This window comes from Triturus cristatus, chromosome 4_1 (assembly GCF_964204655.1).
Source record: "Triturus cristatus chromosome 4_1, aTriCri1.1, whole genome shotgun sequence".
NCBI lineage: Eukaryota > Metazoa > Chordata > Amphibia > Caudata > Salamandridae > Triturus > Triturus cristatus.
This window is the reverse complement of record NC_140585.1, coordinates 46350710-46370488: the sequence shown is the minus strand read 5'-3', so window position 1 is coordinate 46370488 and position 19779 is coordinate 46350710. Positions and strand designations below refer to the sequence as shown.

The 19779-nt window shown below is 41.5% G+C and overlaps 1 protein-coding gene across 1 annotated transcript; it reads left to right on the top strand.

The window, feature by feature from the left end:
* Window positions 1-572: 572 nt before the first annotated feature.
* Window positions 573-16131, top strand: LOC146839438 (olfactory receptor 10K2-like). The gene is made up of 2 exons (XM_085650800.1): window positions 573-827; window positions 15178-16131. The coding sequence occupies exons 1-2, from the start codon at window positions 573-575 to the stop codon at window positions 16129-16131; spliced, it is 1209 nt and encodes a 402-aa protein (XP_085506926.1).
* Window positions 16132-19779: the final 3648 nt, after the last annotated feature.

Below are 19779 nucleotides of genomic sequence, written 5' to 3'. Positions count from 1 at the left end.
CTAATAAAAATCTGACACGCTTAAAAATGTGAGTTCTGGTCCTGGTCAGGACAATCCCATTCATTAGTTAGTTTGAGAAGTATTTGGCTCTATTTAGATTTTGTGGAAGTAAAAAGCTAGTCAATGGTATTGACCACCCGGTGGTTACTTCGTGAAAGCTAAAAAGGCTAAATCGGGAATTGAATGCTTTAGTAAGGGATCAATTTAAGCAGGCATCATTGTCCAGGCAATGGGAAATTAATAGATTAAAGCGGGTAAGAACCAGACTTTGCTTCCAAACGTAGGGGGTAGAGGATTCCAAATGGATCAAACTGAGAGAGGTTGCACATTCTGGTGACTCACGTAAATACTGGGCCCTTATTGCTGAATTCTGTGATAGTAGAATTAAGGCAGAAGCCATTTTAATATCTGATGCAGCATGGACCCAATATATCTCACAGCTATGTGCACTAAACACCAGGAATAGTTGTAATTAGGAGTCAATTCCTGAGCCCTCCTTGGTGAACACCTATGGCCCTCCTTCCTGTAAGGAAATAGAGTATTTTATTAAAGGGGCAAGGTGTTCTGGTGCGATGGGCTGGGACGATCTCCCGATAGCCATCATTAAACAAGATAGCCTGGCATGGGCTCATATCCTTTCCCCGGTGTTTTCCTACTGCTATGCTTATGGATTCATTCCGCCCCCCTGGAGAGGAAGCATAGTGGTTCTGCTATGCAAAGAGGGCCCTAAGACTTCTCCTGACAGTTTTAGGCAGATTTCCTTACTGGATGAACCGGAAAACTGCTTGCCAAGAGCATACTTCTTCACCTCCAGAATTGGGCTTTTGGTAATTACCATGTACCCGTAGAACAAGCGGGATTCCGTAAGCATAGCAGCACTCAGTATAAAATCTTTGTCTTACAAACTTTGATTGAAAAATATCCAATAGGTAGGGGAATGGCCTTATATGCTGCTTTTATTCATTTCTCCACGGCCTTCGACCAGGTTAACTGGGGGACGCTGTGGAAACTGACCACAATGGGGATTCCAGGGCATCTGTTAAGACTGATCATTTCATTGCATTCCTAACATGGGCCCAGGTGTTGAAGGGAGGCAACGAGGGCCTGTCAAGTAAAGTGGTAACACATAATGTGCTGAAGCAAGGGTGCCTATTAGTCCCTCTCCTCTTTTCTTCGTACATCAATGATCTGCCGAGATGGGTTGGGCATTGTAAAGAAGATTCGCCAATATTGGATCCTCTGGAACTGTGTTGTCTACTTTATTTTATTTTTTATTATGGAGTTTTATATAGCGCGAAATTGACCTGGAGATATCGGGTATCAGAGCACTTTACATAGCACCAGTTCCGTTACATGAGGACACATTAATTTTTTTGTTATGCACGGGGAGATTAAGTGATTTGCCCAGAATCCCCGGATGTTCAGTGTCGTTGCCGAGACTCGAACCCAGTTCCCCAGATGCGAGGTCGACCACCCTAGCCGTTAGGCCAACTCCTCTCCTCTCTACTTTATGCGGATGATGCTATCCTATTGGATTTTACTCCAATAGGTTTGCAAAGGTGACTTAATGAGTTAGGTCATTACTCTGATGATCACTTTTACAAAAACAAATATTTTAAAAAGTAAATCATGGTTTTTAGGTCTCGGATGTAGGGTTAGAAATTAAATTATTGGTTTTAGGGAAAAACAACTTTGAGGTTGTGAAGCAGTACCCGTATCTGGGAAGAATCTTCTCGAGCAACTGCTCCAGCAGTGATCACATTGCCCAGTGCAGAAGTAAAGCTATATCGCAGGCCTTGTCCCTTGGTAGGCTATATAAATGTTGTGGGCAATGACACTTTGCACATGTTTTATCTGTCTATAAAATCAAAATTCTGCCATCATTGAGGTATGCATGCGAATAGGGGGATGTACAGCAGTAGGATTAATTTGAGAAGGTGGAAGGGCGCATTTGGCGCCAAATCTGCAATTTGGACTGTGCAGCCAGCATAGCAGCCCTTCGGCTTGAATTTGGGCTTCTCTCAACGTATGTGTTCGCCATGGCAGCATGTTTAAGGTGGAGTAACGCTTTATTGGAAAATGATGTAAGTTCTAGTCGGGCTGCGCTAAGACACAAAAGTTTTGTCAGCTTGAAGGGAAAAAACGTTGTTTTTTTAGAAATTATGAGAAAGCCTTAGAGTTATTTGAAAATGAGTGTAGTGGCACATATTCTCATCCAAAATCTGTATTGAAAACACTAATCAAAAAAATTATTTACGAAGCCATTCGAAAGAGAGATATATCTTTCTGTTCAGGGCACTCTAGAAATGACATAATAGTGGGGAGTTGTATGTATAAAATACCCCAATCGTATATGGTATGGAACCTCCCCCATGGAGTGCGTAGAACCATTTTGCTGGTAAGGATCAATCTGCTCCCTTTGCGAATTATAACAGGGGCCTGGGAGGGATTACATAGGGAGAATAGACTTTGTGATCTATGCAGAAATTGGGTGTAAAGACACGTATTTTTAAAGTATAACATTATTACCGTAGAGGAGGCCCGGAATTTTCTATTAGCTCCCCCCCCCACCCCGCCCCTGAATTAATATGTTTTAAAGTTTTTAGATTTTTAAAACAATTTTTAAAGATTTTTTAGAGAGATGTATAATGCTGTGCTTAGTTCTGGTATGCCAAACACGGTCCCTGATAGGTAGTATATTTTTCACATTATAAACTGGAACTTAGGGCACAGATGTAAAATCAACTGTTATTTGTCCGCCTCCCACCATATGTTTAGTTCTGATAGGCCAAACATGGTGCCTGTTGTGTAGCATATGAGGATGCTAGAATATTAACTGGGATAAAGTACCATGCAGTTCTGCACAATTACATAATGGGATGTGTGAAGGTTTCTATATATGCGCGCTTGCACTTTATACATTAGGTAGTGTGATTTTATTGAGTCACTTTTGCTTTTTCATAATTATTGTCTTTTAACCTTCAACTGTATAGTGAAATTGTAATAGCCATGTCCCTGATTGTATTTTATTTTGAACAGTATGATATGATACACTGTAATTGTTCTTATTTTTTGTATATTTTTGTGTGGAACTCTTTGGAGTTCCGAATCATAAATAAATTGAATTGAATTGAGACATGCTTTGACACCACAGATGTTAGTGGTGACTTTGAATTCAAACCTTGCTATAAGACCCATGGCTTTGCCCCAGACCATTACATGATGATATATTCCAAGTCTTTTCATTTTTGTTTCATGAGATAATGCTTCATGTTTACATATAATACATATAGCTATGAAAACGTGAAATGTATACTGTCTTTGTACAAAGAGCAACAATTCAGTTTGCTACCAGCATGAAGAAAGTCAGAGAAAGACTTGACAAGTCAGAGAAAGAGTTGACAATTTAGACAGTAGATGAGCAAGTGATCAAGTTTTCCAACTGCAGAAAAAAAACAGCAAACCTCCTCCCAGTTGCCAAGGAAGTTTGTGACACAAACGTTGTGTAGGCATAGGATCCGGTTTCTTTTACCAAGCATTTAGCAACATTACCACACAGTGAGCAGTTTTTTGAAACTTACAATGTTTCCATTGCTGAACGAGCACTGAACAAGGCTCAAGACAGAAGATCTGAAAACTAAGGGGCTCATTATGATGGCGGGCGGATCATAACGTTGATGGAACCTCCCGCCAGACGTGCGGCGTCCCATCAGCCCAATTAAGATGCCCCTGCCAGTATGGCCTTTTACCATTGCGGACGGTGCTGCTGGCTGCAACACCGTCCGCAAAAGAACATGCACAGAATTACCCAGCACCACGTGGCAGGCACCATGCGGTGCCTGCCACTTGGTGCAGGGAACTGCAGGGGGTACCATGGGAGTACCATGGGTACCCCCCAGTGCACTTCCCCAACCCCCCCACTGAGGGGACCCGCAACGGGCCCCCAAAGGCAATCCCCGCATGCCTTTGTATGGCAGCATCGCCGCCATGGAAAGGCTTGTCCACTGCCCTGATCCTAATATGGCGGTCGGTGCCTGCTAGGCACCGCCACCATATTAGTGGCCCAGCTCCGCCCGGCAGGCAATTGTAACGATTGCCACCTGCGGAAAAGCGTCGGACAGACTTTGGTCTGCCGCGATACCCACCGCCATCCTAATATGGCGGTGGGTAATTCTCATTACGGTGGCGTAACTATCACCACTGCCGGCCTGACCGTGGCGATCTTTACGCCATCGCAATGAGCCCCTTAGTTATCTCTACCATACGGGATGCACATACATCAGCAGGCTAATGTGCCATTTCTTTGCTTGCTTTAATTCAAAAACTGCAAAATCACTTACTGAGATATTTGCTTTACTAAAATACTCAAACTCGCTTCCATGAGGAGTCAGAATGGTGGTGTTCAAATTTCAACAGCATTTAAACATTCTTTTTTTCAGAACAATTATTTATTAGGGTATAAAGTGAGTTGAATTATAGCAATATTACATCACACTCAATGACTAAATTAAGTCATCCTCCATAGGTCTGGTAGGTCTCCCTCGCCACTCCTCGGCGACCGGAGCCTTGAAAAAATTACACTGGCTCCCGGTGGGTAAAAGGATCCAGTTTAAGGCACTGTGTTTAGCCTTTACAATCCTTAAAACCGCCTCTCCCCCAATGTTGTGCCCCCTCTTGTCGGAGTATACTCCTAGGAGGTCGCTTCGCTCAGAGGGACAACATCTCGCGATCATCCCTCGCACCAGACTGGCCAGAGTAGGCGGCCGATCCTTTAGCTTCTTAGCTGCCAAGTTATGGAATAGTCTTCCGGAATCTATCCGTGGCATGCAGGACCTTTTGGCCTTTAGAAAGGCTATCAAAACTCACCTTTTTCAATAATTGTTTCCATTTCTTTGCGCCTCTTTCTCTCTGCAATTGGTCTTTTCGCAGCGCCGGGACGCCCCTTGGCTGGGGCAGCCGTGCGCTATATAAATTACCATAACATTAACATTAACATAGTATAAATGCAAAAAGAACAGTTGATGGACAGAATGCAGAACAATGTCATACATTCACCCCAGTACAGAGATATGGGCCTAAATCCATCGTTTTTTTGCTCATCATGCCATTCCAGTTTGAAGCCAGCCATATGCAAATCAGTCTTGACCCTGTGCCTCAAGGGAACAGCCCAGCCCGAACTGCCAAACCAGGTCCTCCCTGGACTGTAAACAAGCATCCTAGGACCGGTTTCAGGGTTTCACCCCTCTTCAGCCAGGATAGCTCTACTCCAGTGGCATGTAGGGCACGGGACCCACGTCTGGGCATACCCGTCCCACTCGGGTGACAAATGCAAAAACAACAGTTGATGGACAGATTGCAGAACAATGTCATACAATCACCCCTGTACAGAGATCTGGGCCTAAATCCATTGTTTTTTTGCTCACCATGCCATTCCAGTTTGAACCCAGCCGTATGCCAATCAGCCTTGACCCTGTGCCTTATGGGAACAGTCCAGGATGAACTGCCAAGCTAGGTCCTCCCTGGACTGGAAACAAGCATCCTAGGACCGGTTTCAGGGTTTCAACCCTCTTCTGCCCGGATAGCTTGACTCCAGTGGCATAGAGAGCACAGGACCCACGTCTGGACATGCCCGTCCCACTCGTAGTGACAAATGCAAAAATAACAGTTGATGGACAGAATGCAGAACAATGTCATACATTCACCCCAGTACAGAGATCTGGGCCTAAATCCATGTTTTTTTTTGCTCACCATGCAATTCCAGTTTGAACCCAGCCATATGCAAATCAGTCTTGACCCTGTGCCGCATGGGAACAGTCCAGCCCGAACTGCGAAGTCAGGTCCTCCTTGGACTGGAAACAAGCATCCTCGGACCGGTTTCGGGGTTTCCCCCCTCTTCAGCCAGGATAGCTCTACTCCAGTGTCATGGAGAGCACGGGACCCACGTCTGGGCATACCCGTCCTACTCGGGGTGACAAATGCAAAAATAACAGTTGATGGACAGAATGCAGAACAATGTCATTCATACATTCACTCCAGTACAGAGATCTGGGCCTAAATCCATCGTTTTTTTGCTGACCATGCCATTCCAGCTTGAACCCAGCCATATGCAAATCAGTCTTGACCCTGTGCCTCATGGGAACAGTCCAGCCCAAACTGCCAAGCCAGGTCCTCCCTGGACTGGAAATAAGCATCCTAGGACCGGTTTCGGGGTTTCACCCCTCTTCAGCCAGGATAGCTTGACTCAAGTAGCATGGAGAGCACGGGACTCACGTCTGGGCATACCCGTCCCACCCGGGGTGACAAATGCAAAAACAACAGTTGATGGACAGAATGCAGAACAATGTCATACATTCACCCCAGTACAGAGATCTGGGCCTAAATCCATCATTTATTTGCTCACCATGCCATTCCAGTTTGAACCCAGCCATATGCAAATCAGTCTTGACCCTGTGCCTCATGGGAACAGTTCAGCCCGAACTGCCAAGCCAGGTCCTCCCTGGACTGGAAACATGCATCTCTAGACCGGTTGCGGGGTTTCACCCCTCTTAAGCCAGGATAGCTTGACTCCAGTGGCATGGAGAGCACGGGACCCACGTCTGGACACACCTGTCCCACTCGGGGTGACAAATGCAAAAACAACAGTTGATGGACAGAATGCAGAACAATGTCATACATTCACCCCAGTACAGAGATCTGGGCCTAAATCCATCGTTTTTTTGCTCACCATGCCATTCCAGTTTGAACCCAGCCATATGCAAATCAGTCTTTACCCTGTGCCTCATGGGAACAGTCCAGCCCGAACAGCTAAGTCCTAGGATGCTTCTTTCCAGTCCAGGGAGGACCTTGCTTGGCAGTTCGGGCTGGACTGTTCCCATGAGGCACAGGGTCACAACTGATTTGCATATGGCCAGGTCTAAACTGGGGTGTCATGGTGAGCAAAAGAATGATGGATTTAATCCAGATCTTTTGACCGGGGTTGAATGTTTTGATTTGTTCTACATTCCGTCCATCAATTGTGTGTCTTTTGCTTTCTTGCCCTACGCGCGCCAGATATGCCCAGACGTGGGTCCTGGGCTCACTGTGCCACTGGAATCAAGCTATCCTGGCTGAAGAGGGGTGAAACCCGGAAACCGGTCCTAGGATGCTTGTTTCCGGTCCAGGGAAGACCGGGCTTGGCAGTTCAGGCTGGACTGTTCCAATGAAGCACAGGGTCAAGACTGATTTGCATATGGCCAGATCTAAACTGGGGTGGCATCGTGAGCAAAAGAATGATGGATTTAACCCAGATCTTTTGATCGGGGTTGAATGTTTTGATTTGTTCTGCATTCCATCCATCAATTGTGTGTCTTTTGCTTTCTTGCCCTACGTGCGCCAGGTATGCCCAGACGTGGGCCCTGGGCTCACTGTGCCACTGGAATCAAGCTATCCTGGCTGAAGAGGGGTGAAATCCTGAAACGGGTCCTAGGATGCTTTTTTCCGGACAAGGGAGGACCTGGCTTGGCAGTTCGGGCTGGACTGTTCCCATGAGGCACAGGGTCAAGACTGATTTGCATATGGCCAGGTCTAAACTGCGGTGGCATGGTAAGAAAAAGAATGATGGATTTAACCCAGATCTCTTGACTGGGGGTGATTGTTTTGATTTGTTCTGCATTCCGTCCATCAATTGTGTGTCTTTTGCATCCTCCACAATACAGCATTTGGTCATGGTTGACAAGAAAGAACCACTATAGATAAGGTAGGAAGGAGTATGAAAAGAACCTCTCATCGTCCCACCTTGTAAATCTGTACTCATGATTTGGGCCTCACGTCCTCTTATTCTAGGTAAACCCAATCCTGTTCACCAATATTTTGCAAACATGATTCTCTCACATGGTAACTAAGTTCCCTAATATATATTCACATTTTGGGCCTCATTTATGAAAAGTTACGCATGCTGCGTGAAAACAGAGATGCGTCACTTTTCATTTCGCCCTACTTGCGACACCTATGATGCGTCAAGGAGTTACAGATACGTCAGTTTTTCTGACGTATCTGTAGGTGCAAAAATGACGCATTGCTGGGGTGTGCCACCAAAGTGACGCAACTCCAGCAATGGGTCGTTTCACATGGGCGAGTCCCATTTCAAATGTGGCTGCGTCAGTCTTACGCCTGCTGTGAAGCAGGCATAATATATTGACGCATTTGCGTCCTAGAAGTGGCACAGTGAAATTTCATAGATTTCACTGCGTCACTTCTACGAGGTTTACTTGTGTTGGAACGCCCACCCTGCATACATTATAGCTGATGCAGGTATAATATGGCGCAGGGGTTTCACAAAGTGACCTATCGACCTAGATGCGTCACTTTGTAAATATGACGCAACATGGCGCATTTTTACGCGTCTGGGGCGTCACAAAAAGTGACGCACCAGCGGCGCAAAACTGACGTAAGGGTACATAAATAAGCCCCTTTGTATTTTGATCATTCAGTTTATATATCACTCTCACATGCACTGCCATATTAAAAATGTAATACAACCTTATATTGTAGCATGGTATTGTTAGGGTTTTTCAGAATCTAAGGTTTCCTATCTTCGCTATAGCGCTCGAGAACCAGAGTCGGCGCTAGTGTGCAAAGCTTGGGATGTCAGATGTGTCATCAGGTAGTAAAATTTGAGCCCTCAGAGGGTTCCCAATATTCAATACAGCCTTTAATTCATCCCAGACTAGAGTCCAGTAGCCCTTCATTCCCACAGAATGTGGACTGAGTGGCAATTGGTGCTTGCGCATCTCCAACATAGTGAATCTGGGGTCACCCTAGCATTATGTGGTCTACGTGAGACCAATGACACTATCCCAGTTTGAGCTTGGCTTCCCTTAGTCCGTTATCCTCCTAAAGCCGAGTCTGATGGCTCAGTGGACTAAAGCTTCCACTGTAGGGGCCTGTGTTCAACCTCATGGTGGCAGGTTCAAATCCTGGCAGATCCACTCAGCTTTTCATCCTTCTGAGATTGATAAAATGAGTACCATTGAGTTGGGTAACAATAAACATCTGTTATTCAGTGCCAAGAGGCCTATGGGTGAACATGCGGTTTATAAAATACACGTTATGTTATAAACAAATATGTCTCTCAGGGCCTTGTAAGTAAACTGGATTGATAGTTGGCATTCCCACCAGGTTCCAAGTTCCACACTTTGGGTTGTGGGAAACATTGATACATGTCCTTCAGTTTAGGAATGAGTTAGAGAACACAGAATCACAATGCTTTAACAGTCCACAAACAAGCCGCATCTCCTGTCACTGCTTGACTCTAAACTTGACTGTGACCGTTTTGGCTAGCTTCATGCTATAGAAATACCACATACATACATACAAGAACTGTGTAAAGTACTGATACAGCACATTTGTGTGACCCTCATATGTATATGTATTTGAGAACTGACGACTGGTTTAAGAAGGCTTAAATGTGGAAAGCAACACATTCTGAAAGCTTAAGAAATATGTTAAAAGATAATGCTCTTTAGATGTTATTTTCAAGAAAATATTTTTAAGGGTAATTAAAATGCTACTTCAGAAATGAACTTTCCATCCAAAATAAAAAAAAATTCTCATGTTGAAAAACTGGATCTAGAAAGTTTTGCAGTGTGCATACACACTTGTTGTGATCCTACTTCAATAAAAAGTGTGTCTCTTACTTTGCTTGAGCAGACTTTAAATGATGAACCCTACAGATGACATCAAATGGCAGGTCATAGACATGGCATGCCTCTAGGACAGAGGACGTGGCTTGACAATTGGCTCATGACACAACATCGAGGTAAAAAATATCGATGTTAAAAATATAGAATAAAAAATATAGACAACAAAAGCATCGACTCCTATACTTAAGCACAAAAATATTGACTCAAAAATATCGATGTTAAAAAATATAGATGTATAAAATATCGATTTTTATATCAATATAAAATAATATATATTAAATACATTAAATATGAAATATAATTCTAACAAAATAAAATAAATATAATATACATTTTAATTAAATATAACAAATAAACTTAATAAAAAAATAAACACACAAACAATAATTTATACATATTATTTACTTTAAAACAATTAATAAACTATTAGTTTTAATATATGTCAAAAGTTTAAAATAATATAAAAATAAAAATACATATTAATGAATTAAAATATAAAAAAACTAAACTCTATAATAAATTAAAACATTAAAGTATTAGAAAAATATATAATCTTACATTTCGCAATGCAATCAGTGTAACAGTAGGGAAAGTGATGAATAGCAAAGGGGTAAAAATATCTATTCCTACTAGAGTTAGCACAAAAGTAGGGTAAGTGTTGGATAGCGGAGGAATTAAATTTACTATTCCAACTCCAGTGAGTGCAACAGAAGGGAAAGTGATGGATAGCAGAGGGGTACAAATTACTATTCCCACTCCAGTGAGTGCAACAGTAGGGAAAGTGCAGGATAGCAGAGGGGTAAAATTTACTATTCCCACTCCACTGAATGCAACAGTAGGATAAGTGTTGGATAGCTTTGGGGCAAAAAGTTTATTCCCACTCCGGTGAGTGCAACAGTAGGGAAAGTGTTGGATAGCAGTGGGTTAAAAATTACTATTCCCACTCCAGAGAGTGCAACAGTAGGGAAAATGCTGCATAGTGGAGGGGTAAAAATTACTATTCCCACTCCAGTGAATGCAACAGTAGAGAAGTGATGTATAGCGTAGAGGTAAAAATTACAATTCCCACTCCAGTGAGGGCAACATTAGGGAAAGTGTTGGATAGCGGAGAATCAAAAATTACTATTCACAGTTAAAAAAAAGAAGAATATTAAACATTTTAAAAAATCATAGAAATAAAGAAACAATATTTAAAAAATAAAACATATTAAACATATAAAAAGAACACATATTATAATATTAATTACATATATAAAAAACCTACAAATAATATAGAAAATAAAATAAAAAATAACTTTATAAAAAATATTCTTTTAAACTAGAAAATATTTACAAAGAAAAAAATGAATTTAAACATAAATGAATTAATTTTATTTCCTACCCTATAACACCACACCAATAACAAAACACTTCAACATTTTTTAATAAAATGTGTTTACACAATTAACATAATTAATAATCAATTAAAAAAATATTAATTAAAAAAACTAATAAACATTGACTACACACGCTTTAACACTATAATACCCACAACACACACCTCAATTAAACTATAAAATAATTAAACACAATTAAAACTTATTTTAAATTAAAAACTATTACTATTAACAACTAATAATTAAATAATTACAATTTTTTTAATACCCACCCTTTACCCCTTTAAAAGTACAAACAACACACAAAAATATAAACAATTACGCAAAATAAATATCAAATAATTAACATTAATTAATGACTATATATTAAATAATTAAACACACATTATTTACCACCCTTTACTCCTATAATCCCCACAACACACACCTAAAATGAATTACACAATTACCATAATTACTCACCAATTAATTAATTAAAATTAATTACCAACCAATTATTAATTCATCAATTACAAATAAATTACTTCCCACCCTTCCCACCTATAAACACCACAAGACAAACCTAAAATTAAATACACAATTACCATAATTACCAATTAATTAACAACCAATTATTAATTCATACATTAAAAATAAATTACTTCCCACACTTTACACCTATAAACACCACAACACACACCTAAAATTAATTACACAACTACCATAATGAATCACCAATTAATTAATTAACAACCAATTATTAATCCATAAATTAAAAATAAATTACTTCCCACCCTTTACCCCTATAAACACCACAACACACACCTAAAATTAATTACACAATTATCATAATTAATTATCAATAAATTAATTAGAATTAATTAACAACCAAAAATTGCTTTGCACATTTAACACTATAGCATCTCAATTAAACAAATATTAATAAATAAAAAGAAATCTATAAATTTAATATAATGAAATACTTCCCACCCTATTCCCCTTTAAACCCACAACCGCTATGGAACTAAAAACGCAACATAAAAAAATAAAAAACAGTAATAACTACTAAATATTTAACACATATATTAAAAATACAAACCATTCTTGTACAAAAAAACGTACATCACATACATATAAAATATATACTAAAATACATAACATTAATAAAAAATAATATTTTGAACAACTATATTTTTGCAAACGATATTAAACACTTCGAAATTCTTTACTTTGATATTACTTACCTTAAGTCGATATTCTTGACCACGATATTCTTGCTGTCGATATTTCTGAACCACGATATTAATGACTCGATATTTGTGCAACTGTTGTTGCACCATGACAATTATCCTGCAAAGACTGGAGTACAAATAAAGGCAAAAACGCAACTCAGTTGAAAGAGGACTTAATATGATGAAAGAATGGTGGCTATTCATTGAATCATGCACTCTATGACATTATGAATCATGGTTATTGAATGCATCACACTGATATAATTAGCGTATTTATGCAAGAGTGTCTTTTTTGTATTCATGGCTTTACAGTTTTTATACTAATATATAGATAACTGTTGTTATATATTACTTTTTGGAGGTTGCATTACTGTACTGTTGATTGTCCTGTTTTTAAATCTGTCTTCCCTTTAATTCCTCGATTTTTAAGTCCTTTTTTATTTTATTTTTATAACTATTTATTGTTATGTCCACTGAATCATAAAAAATATTTTATTTTGAACCTTAAAATAATGTTACGGTGATATACAAGCTTGAATACGGGGCGCGTTCCATGCCTGCAATTTGCAAGCGGCCATCTTTAATTGCCGGCCTCGCACCTGCCACGAACAAGATTCACTCCACAGAGTCATTGCTCTTCTGGCTCACATAACCACAAATCAGTGGAACCTTTTAAATAGTCCTCCTTACGGGCCACTTAATTTGTCCAGTCGCACTGCTTTTGCCCTCACATGACCAAAATTCAGAGGAACTTTTGAAAAAAAGGCCTTCTTACAAGCCAATTAGCAGCCTATTTATGAGGCCGTTTGCGTCGCTCGTAATGTGTTGCAAAAGCAACACAAACCTCGAGGCAGATTGATCTGAGTGGCTCCAAAAATCTCGAGTAATGCAGGGCAGCGCAAATCACTGCATTGCGTTACTTTGTCCTGGGTAAGTGTTCCAGGGGCATTGTGTCGGTGTTCCCACGCAACTCCCATAGATTTTGATGCATCCCCAGATTTACAAGAACTTGTAACTCTGGGGATGCAAAAAAAAGATACACCTCACCAGGTGAGGAGTAACAAGGACAAATATCTTTATTTCTCCTCGTTACTTTCTCTTTCTATGTGTGCTGCATTCTGCAGTTCGGGCTGGACTGTTCCCATTGGGTGCAGGGTCAAGACTGATTTGCATATGGCTTTGGGCCCAGATCTCTGTACTGGGATGAATGTATGACATTGTTCTGCATTCTGTCCATCAATTGTTCTTTTTTCATTTGTCACCCCGAGTGGGATGGGTATGCCCAGACGTGGGTCCTGTGATCTCCATGCCACTGGAGTCAAGATATCCTGGCTGATGAGGGCTGAAAGCCCGAAACTGGTGCTAGGATGCTTGTTTCCAGTCCAGGGAGGACCTGGCCTGTCAGTTCGGGCTGGACTGTTCCCATTGGGTGCAGGGTCAAGACTGATTTGCATATGGCTGGGTCCAAACTCGAATGGCATGGTGAGCAAAAAAATGATGGATTTGGGCCCAGATATCTGTATTGGGGTGAATGTATGACATTGTTCTGCATTCTGTCCATCAATTGTTCTTTTTGCATTTGTCACCCCGAGTGGGACGGGTATGCCCAGATGTGGGTCATGTGCTCTCCATGCCACTGGAGTCAAGCTATCCTGGCTGATTAGGGCTGAAAGCCCGAAACCGGTCCTAGTATGCTTGTTTCCAGTCCAGGGAGGACCTGGCCTGGCAGTTCGGACTGGACTGTTCCCATTGGACGCAGGGTCAAGACTGATTTGCATATGGCTGGATTCAAACTGGAATGGCATGGTGAGCAAAAAAATGATGGATTTAGGCCTCGATCTCAGCATTGGGGTGAATGTATGACATTGTTCTGCATTCTGTCCATCAATTGTTCTTTTTGCGGTTGTCACCCCGAGGGGGACGGGTATGCCCAGACGTGGGTCCCGTGCTCTCCATGCCACTGGAGTCAAGCTATCCTGGCTGATGAGGGCTGAAATCCCGAAACCGGTCCTAGGATGCTTGTTTGCAGTCCAGGGAGGACCTGGCCTGGCAGTTTGGGCAGGACTGTTCCCATTGGGCGCAGGGTCAAGACTGATTTGCATATGGCTGGGTCCAAACTGGAATGGCATGGTGAGCAAACAAATTATGGATTTAGGCCCCGATCTCTGCACTGGGGTGAATGTATGACATTGTTCTGCATTCTGTCCATCAATTGTTCTTTTTGCATTTGTCACCCCGAGTCGGACGGGTATGCCCAGACGTGGGTCCCGTGCTCTCCATGCCACTGGAGTCAAGCTATCCTGGCTGATGAGGGCTGAAAGCCCGAAACCGCTCCTAGGAAGCTTGTTTGCAGTCCAGGGAGGACCTGGCCTGGCAGTTTGGGCAGGACTGTTCGCATTTGGCGCAGGGTCAAGACTGATTTGCATATGGCTGGGTCCAAACTGGAATGGCATGGTGAGCAAACAATTGATGGATTTGGGCCCAGATCTCTGTACTGGGGTGAATGTATGACATTGTTCTGCATTCTGTCCATCAATTGTTCTTTTTGCATTTGTCACCCCTCCAAATGGGAGCACGAGCAACTCCTGACTGGTTTTAACTCTTGTTGCCTATTGATGTGCAGCTTTAGTGTGGTATAAAGGTTGCCCTTAAGCGTTTGATAAAAATGTAATGATTGCAATGCTTGAATTATTGCCAGCAGGAGTTATGTATCTTATGATTTTAAGCAATTCATTGTGTGATGTGCTTAACATCCCGGTGCTTTACTATAACTGGCCTTCAGAAAGTGCAATCTTTGCACTTTATCCAATGTGCAACAGAAATCACTGGAGCTTAAGTTCACCTATTTATTATTTTGTGAATATGATATTTGTTTTAGCATTAACATATTCTTCTTTTATCTCTTTTTAGATGATGAGGCCCACAAAGATAGACTGTTTGGATAATACTACCAGCTCCCCAGAATTCATTCTGCTCGGATTCCAAGTCTTTCCCTGGCTGAAGCCCTCCCTCTTCCTGACCTTCTTCATCACATACGTGTTGACGATTGGCACCAATCTTCTGATCTTTGTCACAGTGTCTGTTGAAAGTCAACTCCACTCCCCCATGTATTTCTTCCTGGCTCATCTGTCATGCTTAGAAATTTGCTACACCAGTTGTATTGTGCCCACTCTCGTCGGAGGCCTATTGACTCAGGGTTTAGTGATTTCTTTCTCTGGATGCCTCATACAATTCTTTGTCTTTGGATGGCTGACCTGCACAGAGTGCTTCCTTATTTCGGTGATGGCCTATGATCGATACGCAGCCATATGCCACCCCTTGCACTACACAAGGCTCATGGACCGGTGGGTTTGCTTTCAGCTTGCCTCAAGTAGTTGGGCAGTTGGTCTGATGGTTGCGTCTATCACTATTTTTTTGCTATGTCAATTGAAGTTTCCACATTGTGGAGAAATTGATCATTTTTTTTGCGATTTAATACCACTTACAAAAGCAGCATGCTCGGATCCTGGGCTAGTCGAGATGGAAGCCTTTGTCTTTGCCTTTATTGTATTGTCACTTCCATTTCTGTTGGTCATCGTCTCCTATGTGCAAATTATCTCCGCCATACTGGGGATCCCAACGTCCACAGGAAGGAGCAAGGCCTTCTCTACATGCAGTTCCCACCTGCTGGTGGTCATCACCTACTTTGTGATCCTTATTTTGATGTACATGCTGCCAGCAGCAGGCCACTTCCTCAATCTCAACAAAGCTCTCTCACTCCTCTACACTGTGGGGACTCCTCTCTTCAACCCCATTATTTACACTCTGAGAAACCAGGAGTTCAGAAGAGCCTTGAGTAAAGCTTTTAGCCGAAAGTTATCTTAGAAAATGCTGTTAATATTTACTATAAATGTAAAATAATCTTAATAATTGAGGACTTGCAGAGCTAAAGACTTGTGCAGACCACAAAACTATCACGTCCAATGCTGTCATCAAGAGTTTGTGAACCATGTGAATGCCCATGTGGTGAAGAGACTGATTTATGAAGGTAGTAGAGCTGTCCCTGTCATTGTCTCCTTCCCTCGGATGCTTAGTTTTTGGGTTCCTGTTCTACATCTAGAAAATCAAACACCCTCCTCAGTTATCGTAAACATACAAAATCAATTGGAGCTTACCAAAATGCAGTGCCATTGATCTTATGTAAACTATTTGCTTTATCAATAAAATTCGGCATCAGTGTCAGTAGGAAGGTCAAAACATCACTTCAAGCTCATCTCTAGATAAATTGCATTCAAATCCTGTCTTCCTATTCAATCATCTGCACATAAATTAAATTTGAACTAATGATCTCTATTTATGTGACGTGTAATAATAACTTGTTGGGCCTAATGTCATTCATCAGTGCACCGTCATTCGAAAGTAGTCCAGCTAAAGACAACTTCCGTACACTTTCTTTGCTGTTAATCAAGGAAGTGAGGAGGTTGTTCAACTATTCATTAAAAACATTTAACTTGAGGAAATTCCCAGTAACAAATGTTGCTTAATGGAATCTCGAGCTTTGCTACCAATGCCAACACATCATTCATTGTAGCTGTGACTTATAGAAGCCCAAGATATAAAACATCATTCTGGGGGCGTGGTCTGCGCGCCAGAGAAGATGGCAGCGTTCAGCTGAGCTCCACTCGAGCGCGGAGCTCTTTCCTTTGTCTGCAGCCTTTCTGTTCTGCTTTGTGGCAGCTGCTCACTCCCACGATGTCCTTGACGGTCGGTCGGCATTTTGAGCTGTCTGACCATTTCTGCATGTTTTCCCGACCCAAAGCTGCAGCGGTGAGTTTGCCTCCTCAGACACAAGCGGCAGCCATTACATAATCCTGCTGCTCGCGTCTTATGGCCCCCTGCTGAGGGGAACCGGCGTTTCAACAAGTAAATACCTGGCAACCTTTCTTTTCTTTTTTTCCTCCTCTCATGCTTTTTTCAGCACCATTTTAGATTATATCGGCATTTTCTTTATTCAAATGGCTCTTTTCCTGTTGCAGGGATTCTGCACATACACAGAACTATGCGCAGAAATATGGGACCTCGGTGTATAGGGGCTGCACCTTCCTACCGCCTCAGTACATACAATCCCAGGACCGACTAGCTATAGTGTCTCACTCGCTCTCCTAAACAATCACGAAGATGCAAATGATTAGACACCCCAGAACACAACACTCCCGGATCTCTCAGGAATCGCGGGAACAAGACACACCTTTTCGCTCACTCACTCACTCGTACCTGTCCACAATAAGAATTGAACGAGACACGAACATAGTTTAAAATGTTTATTTTAAGTATCGTGCTCTATGACGTAGTATACGAGCCACAAGCAGCAGCAAAATGCATAAACCTAACACAGTTAGCATTGCAGCAAGGCCATATATCATAAAGGGAGATGCCATTTTATAAAGACAGTGGATAAAGGACTATAAGGCCTATCCACGTTCCCCTTGGTAAGAAGAAGTATTATTATATAACAGAAGATCTCTGGGTTTTGTCAGCAGACCCCATACCTTAGTGCCTAGATGGTATATCTACATCATAGGAACTGCATGGCTTTCTCCCTGGAAAGGTCCCTCTCCAAGTGTGTGTTACCTAAACATGCATCCCCATAATATCAAAGCGCGAGTTTCCAGCAGCAGCAGCTGTGTTAGCATGTTTTGTCTAGGTGCTAGGGACTGACCAGAACAGAATAACAAGGGGCATTGTTTATCGACCTTGCTTACAGTGTTCAGACTAAACTCCGAGAACAGAGAACGCACAAAGCAGACGGTTCTCATGTGAAAGGCATAAACAGAGTCATGCAAAAACAAAGTCATGTAGTAGCGTGCGCAAAAGCGGCATCATGGCAGCAGTGCTCATGCTAACTTAGCGATGTCGACAATGTACCTATCGTCCATATGACATTACCTTATAAATGCGTTTAAAATGTTTTTGTACTGTAGTCTCACAGCCTTTTGTATATAAACATTGCTACCTTTTTCAAATGCTGAACTTTTAAGTATTTGCTCAGGATATTGGGCTCAAAGCATATACATATTTTATACATCTGCATGTTACTAAGTGTTGTTCATACAGCATAAGGGCAGGTTCACACCGTCACCAAAGTTGATACATCGTCCTCTTCGCCATGCAGAGCCTGCTAAGCCTTCCTCTTCTGGTACAAGCGGATGAAAAATTACCCCCCTCTCCTATTCTGTCATTGCATAACCTTGTTCTTGATACTATCCTTGATGAGCTGAGGGGGTTAAAACCCTGCATCTCTGCTACTAATGAAAGATTTACATGCTGCTACTACCAAGATTGCTATATTGGAGCAACAGAGACACAACAGCTCAAATTGCATGCTGAGGATCTTCAAAAAAGAAATAGACGTAATATCCTGCACTTTTATGGTCTACCAGTAACTTTGGAAGGCCCAGACCTTCTTATCTTCTTGAAAAAGTTCCTGCCTGAGCTTTTGGACCTTTAACATGATCCTCCATTGTACATTCAACATGCACATCGTCTTGGTCGTTTCCAACCGCAGTCTACCAGACCCAGAGGAATTATAATGTTATTTTGGGAATTTACAAATCTCATCCGTGTGTTGAAGGCAGCAAAAATGTTGTCTTATATGATCTGGTCACGCCATTTAAATCTCTCAAGATTGCTCTGATATCACCAATGCCAGAAGGAAAGAATTTCTTGCTCTTCGTCCACTAATGAGACAATTACATATCCGTTATGGCATGTTGCATCCTTGTTTATGTAAAATTACTCATGAGGGTGTTCCACGCTCCTTTGACAATCCTTTCAAATTAAAATCTTTTCTCCAAAGTATCTCACAACACTCTGTGGATACTCCTTCTCAGCGCTCTTAACTTACTCTAACTAATTATTTTGTTATTCTTACACTCTTCTAATAATTCTTTCTTCCTCTCTCTATAATATTTCTGTATGGCTGTTATCTTCTTCTTATCTTAGTTTCTCTCCCTCTGCCACTCTTCTTGCTCTTGGTGCTGTTGTGTCCCATGCATATCTCTTTTACTCTTCATCTTAGATCTGGGTTTTTTCCTTGGTCTATCTCTTTATCTTTCTATCACTCTTTCTCCCTCTCCTACTAGTTGTTTTTTCCTCTCTTTTTTGTACTGTTTAATGAATGTTTTTTTTTTCTGTTTACATTATGTGTATGTTACATATTTATTGAATAAATTGCGTCTTTCTATTTTCAGTTGTGTCCATGCATTGCATTACCTGTATTCCTGTATCTCTCATCCCACTCCCTAAATATGTGTAACGTTGTCTCGTGGAATGTTCGTGGTCTGGGACATCCTGTCAAAAGACAAAAGGTACTCTCTTACTTGTCCAGATTGAACTCACATACTCCCTTTTGCAGGAAACTCATTGTAATGATGTAGAATCTCTTAAATTGAAACAGCAATGAGTAATATTTATGGTCACAGATTTCTGGAAAAACATCAAGATTTTATCAGCCTCTCTTGAAAATCCTAACAT

What these genes read in the sequence shown, in the direction of transcription:
- LOC146839438 (XM_085650800.1), top strand. Translation starts at nt 573, where the DNA reads ATGGGCTGGGACGATCTCCCGATAGCCATCATTAAACAAGATAGCCTG. An exon ending in CCTCCAGAATTGGGCTTTTG is followed by an intron (nt 828 to 15,177) that starts GTAATTACCATG and finishes ATCTCTTTTTAG; the next exon opens with ATGATGAGGCCCACAAAGAT.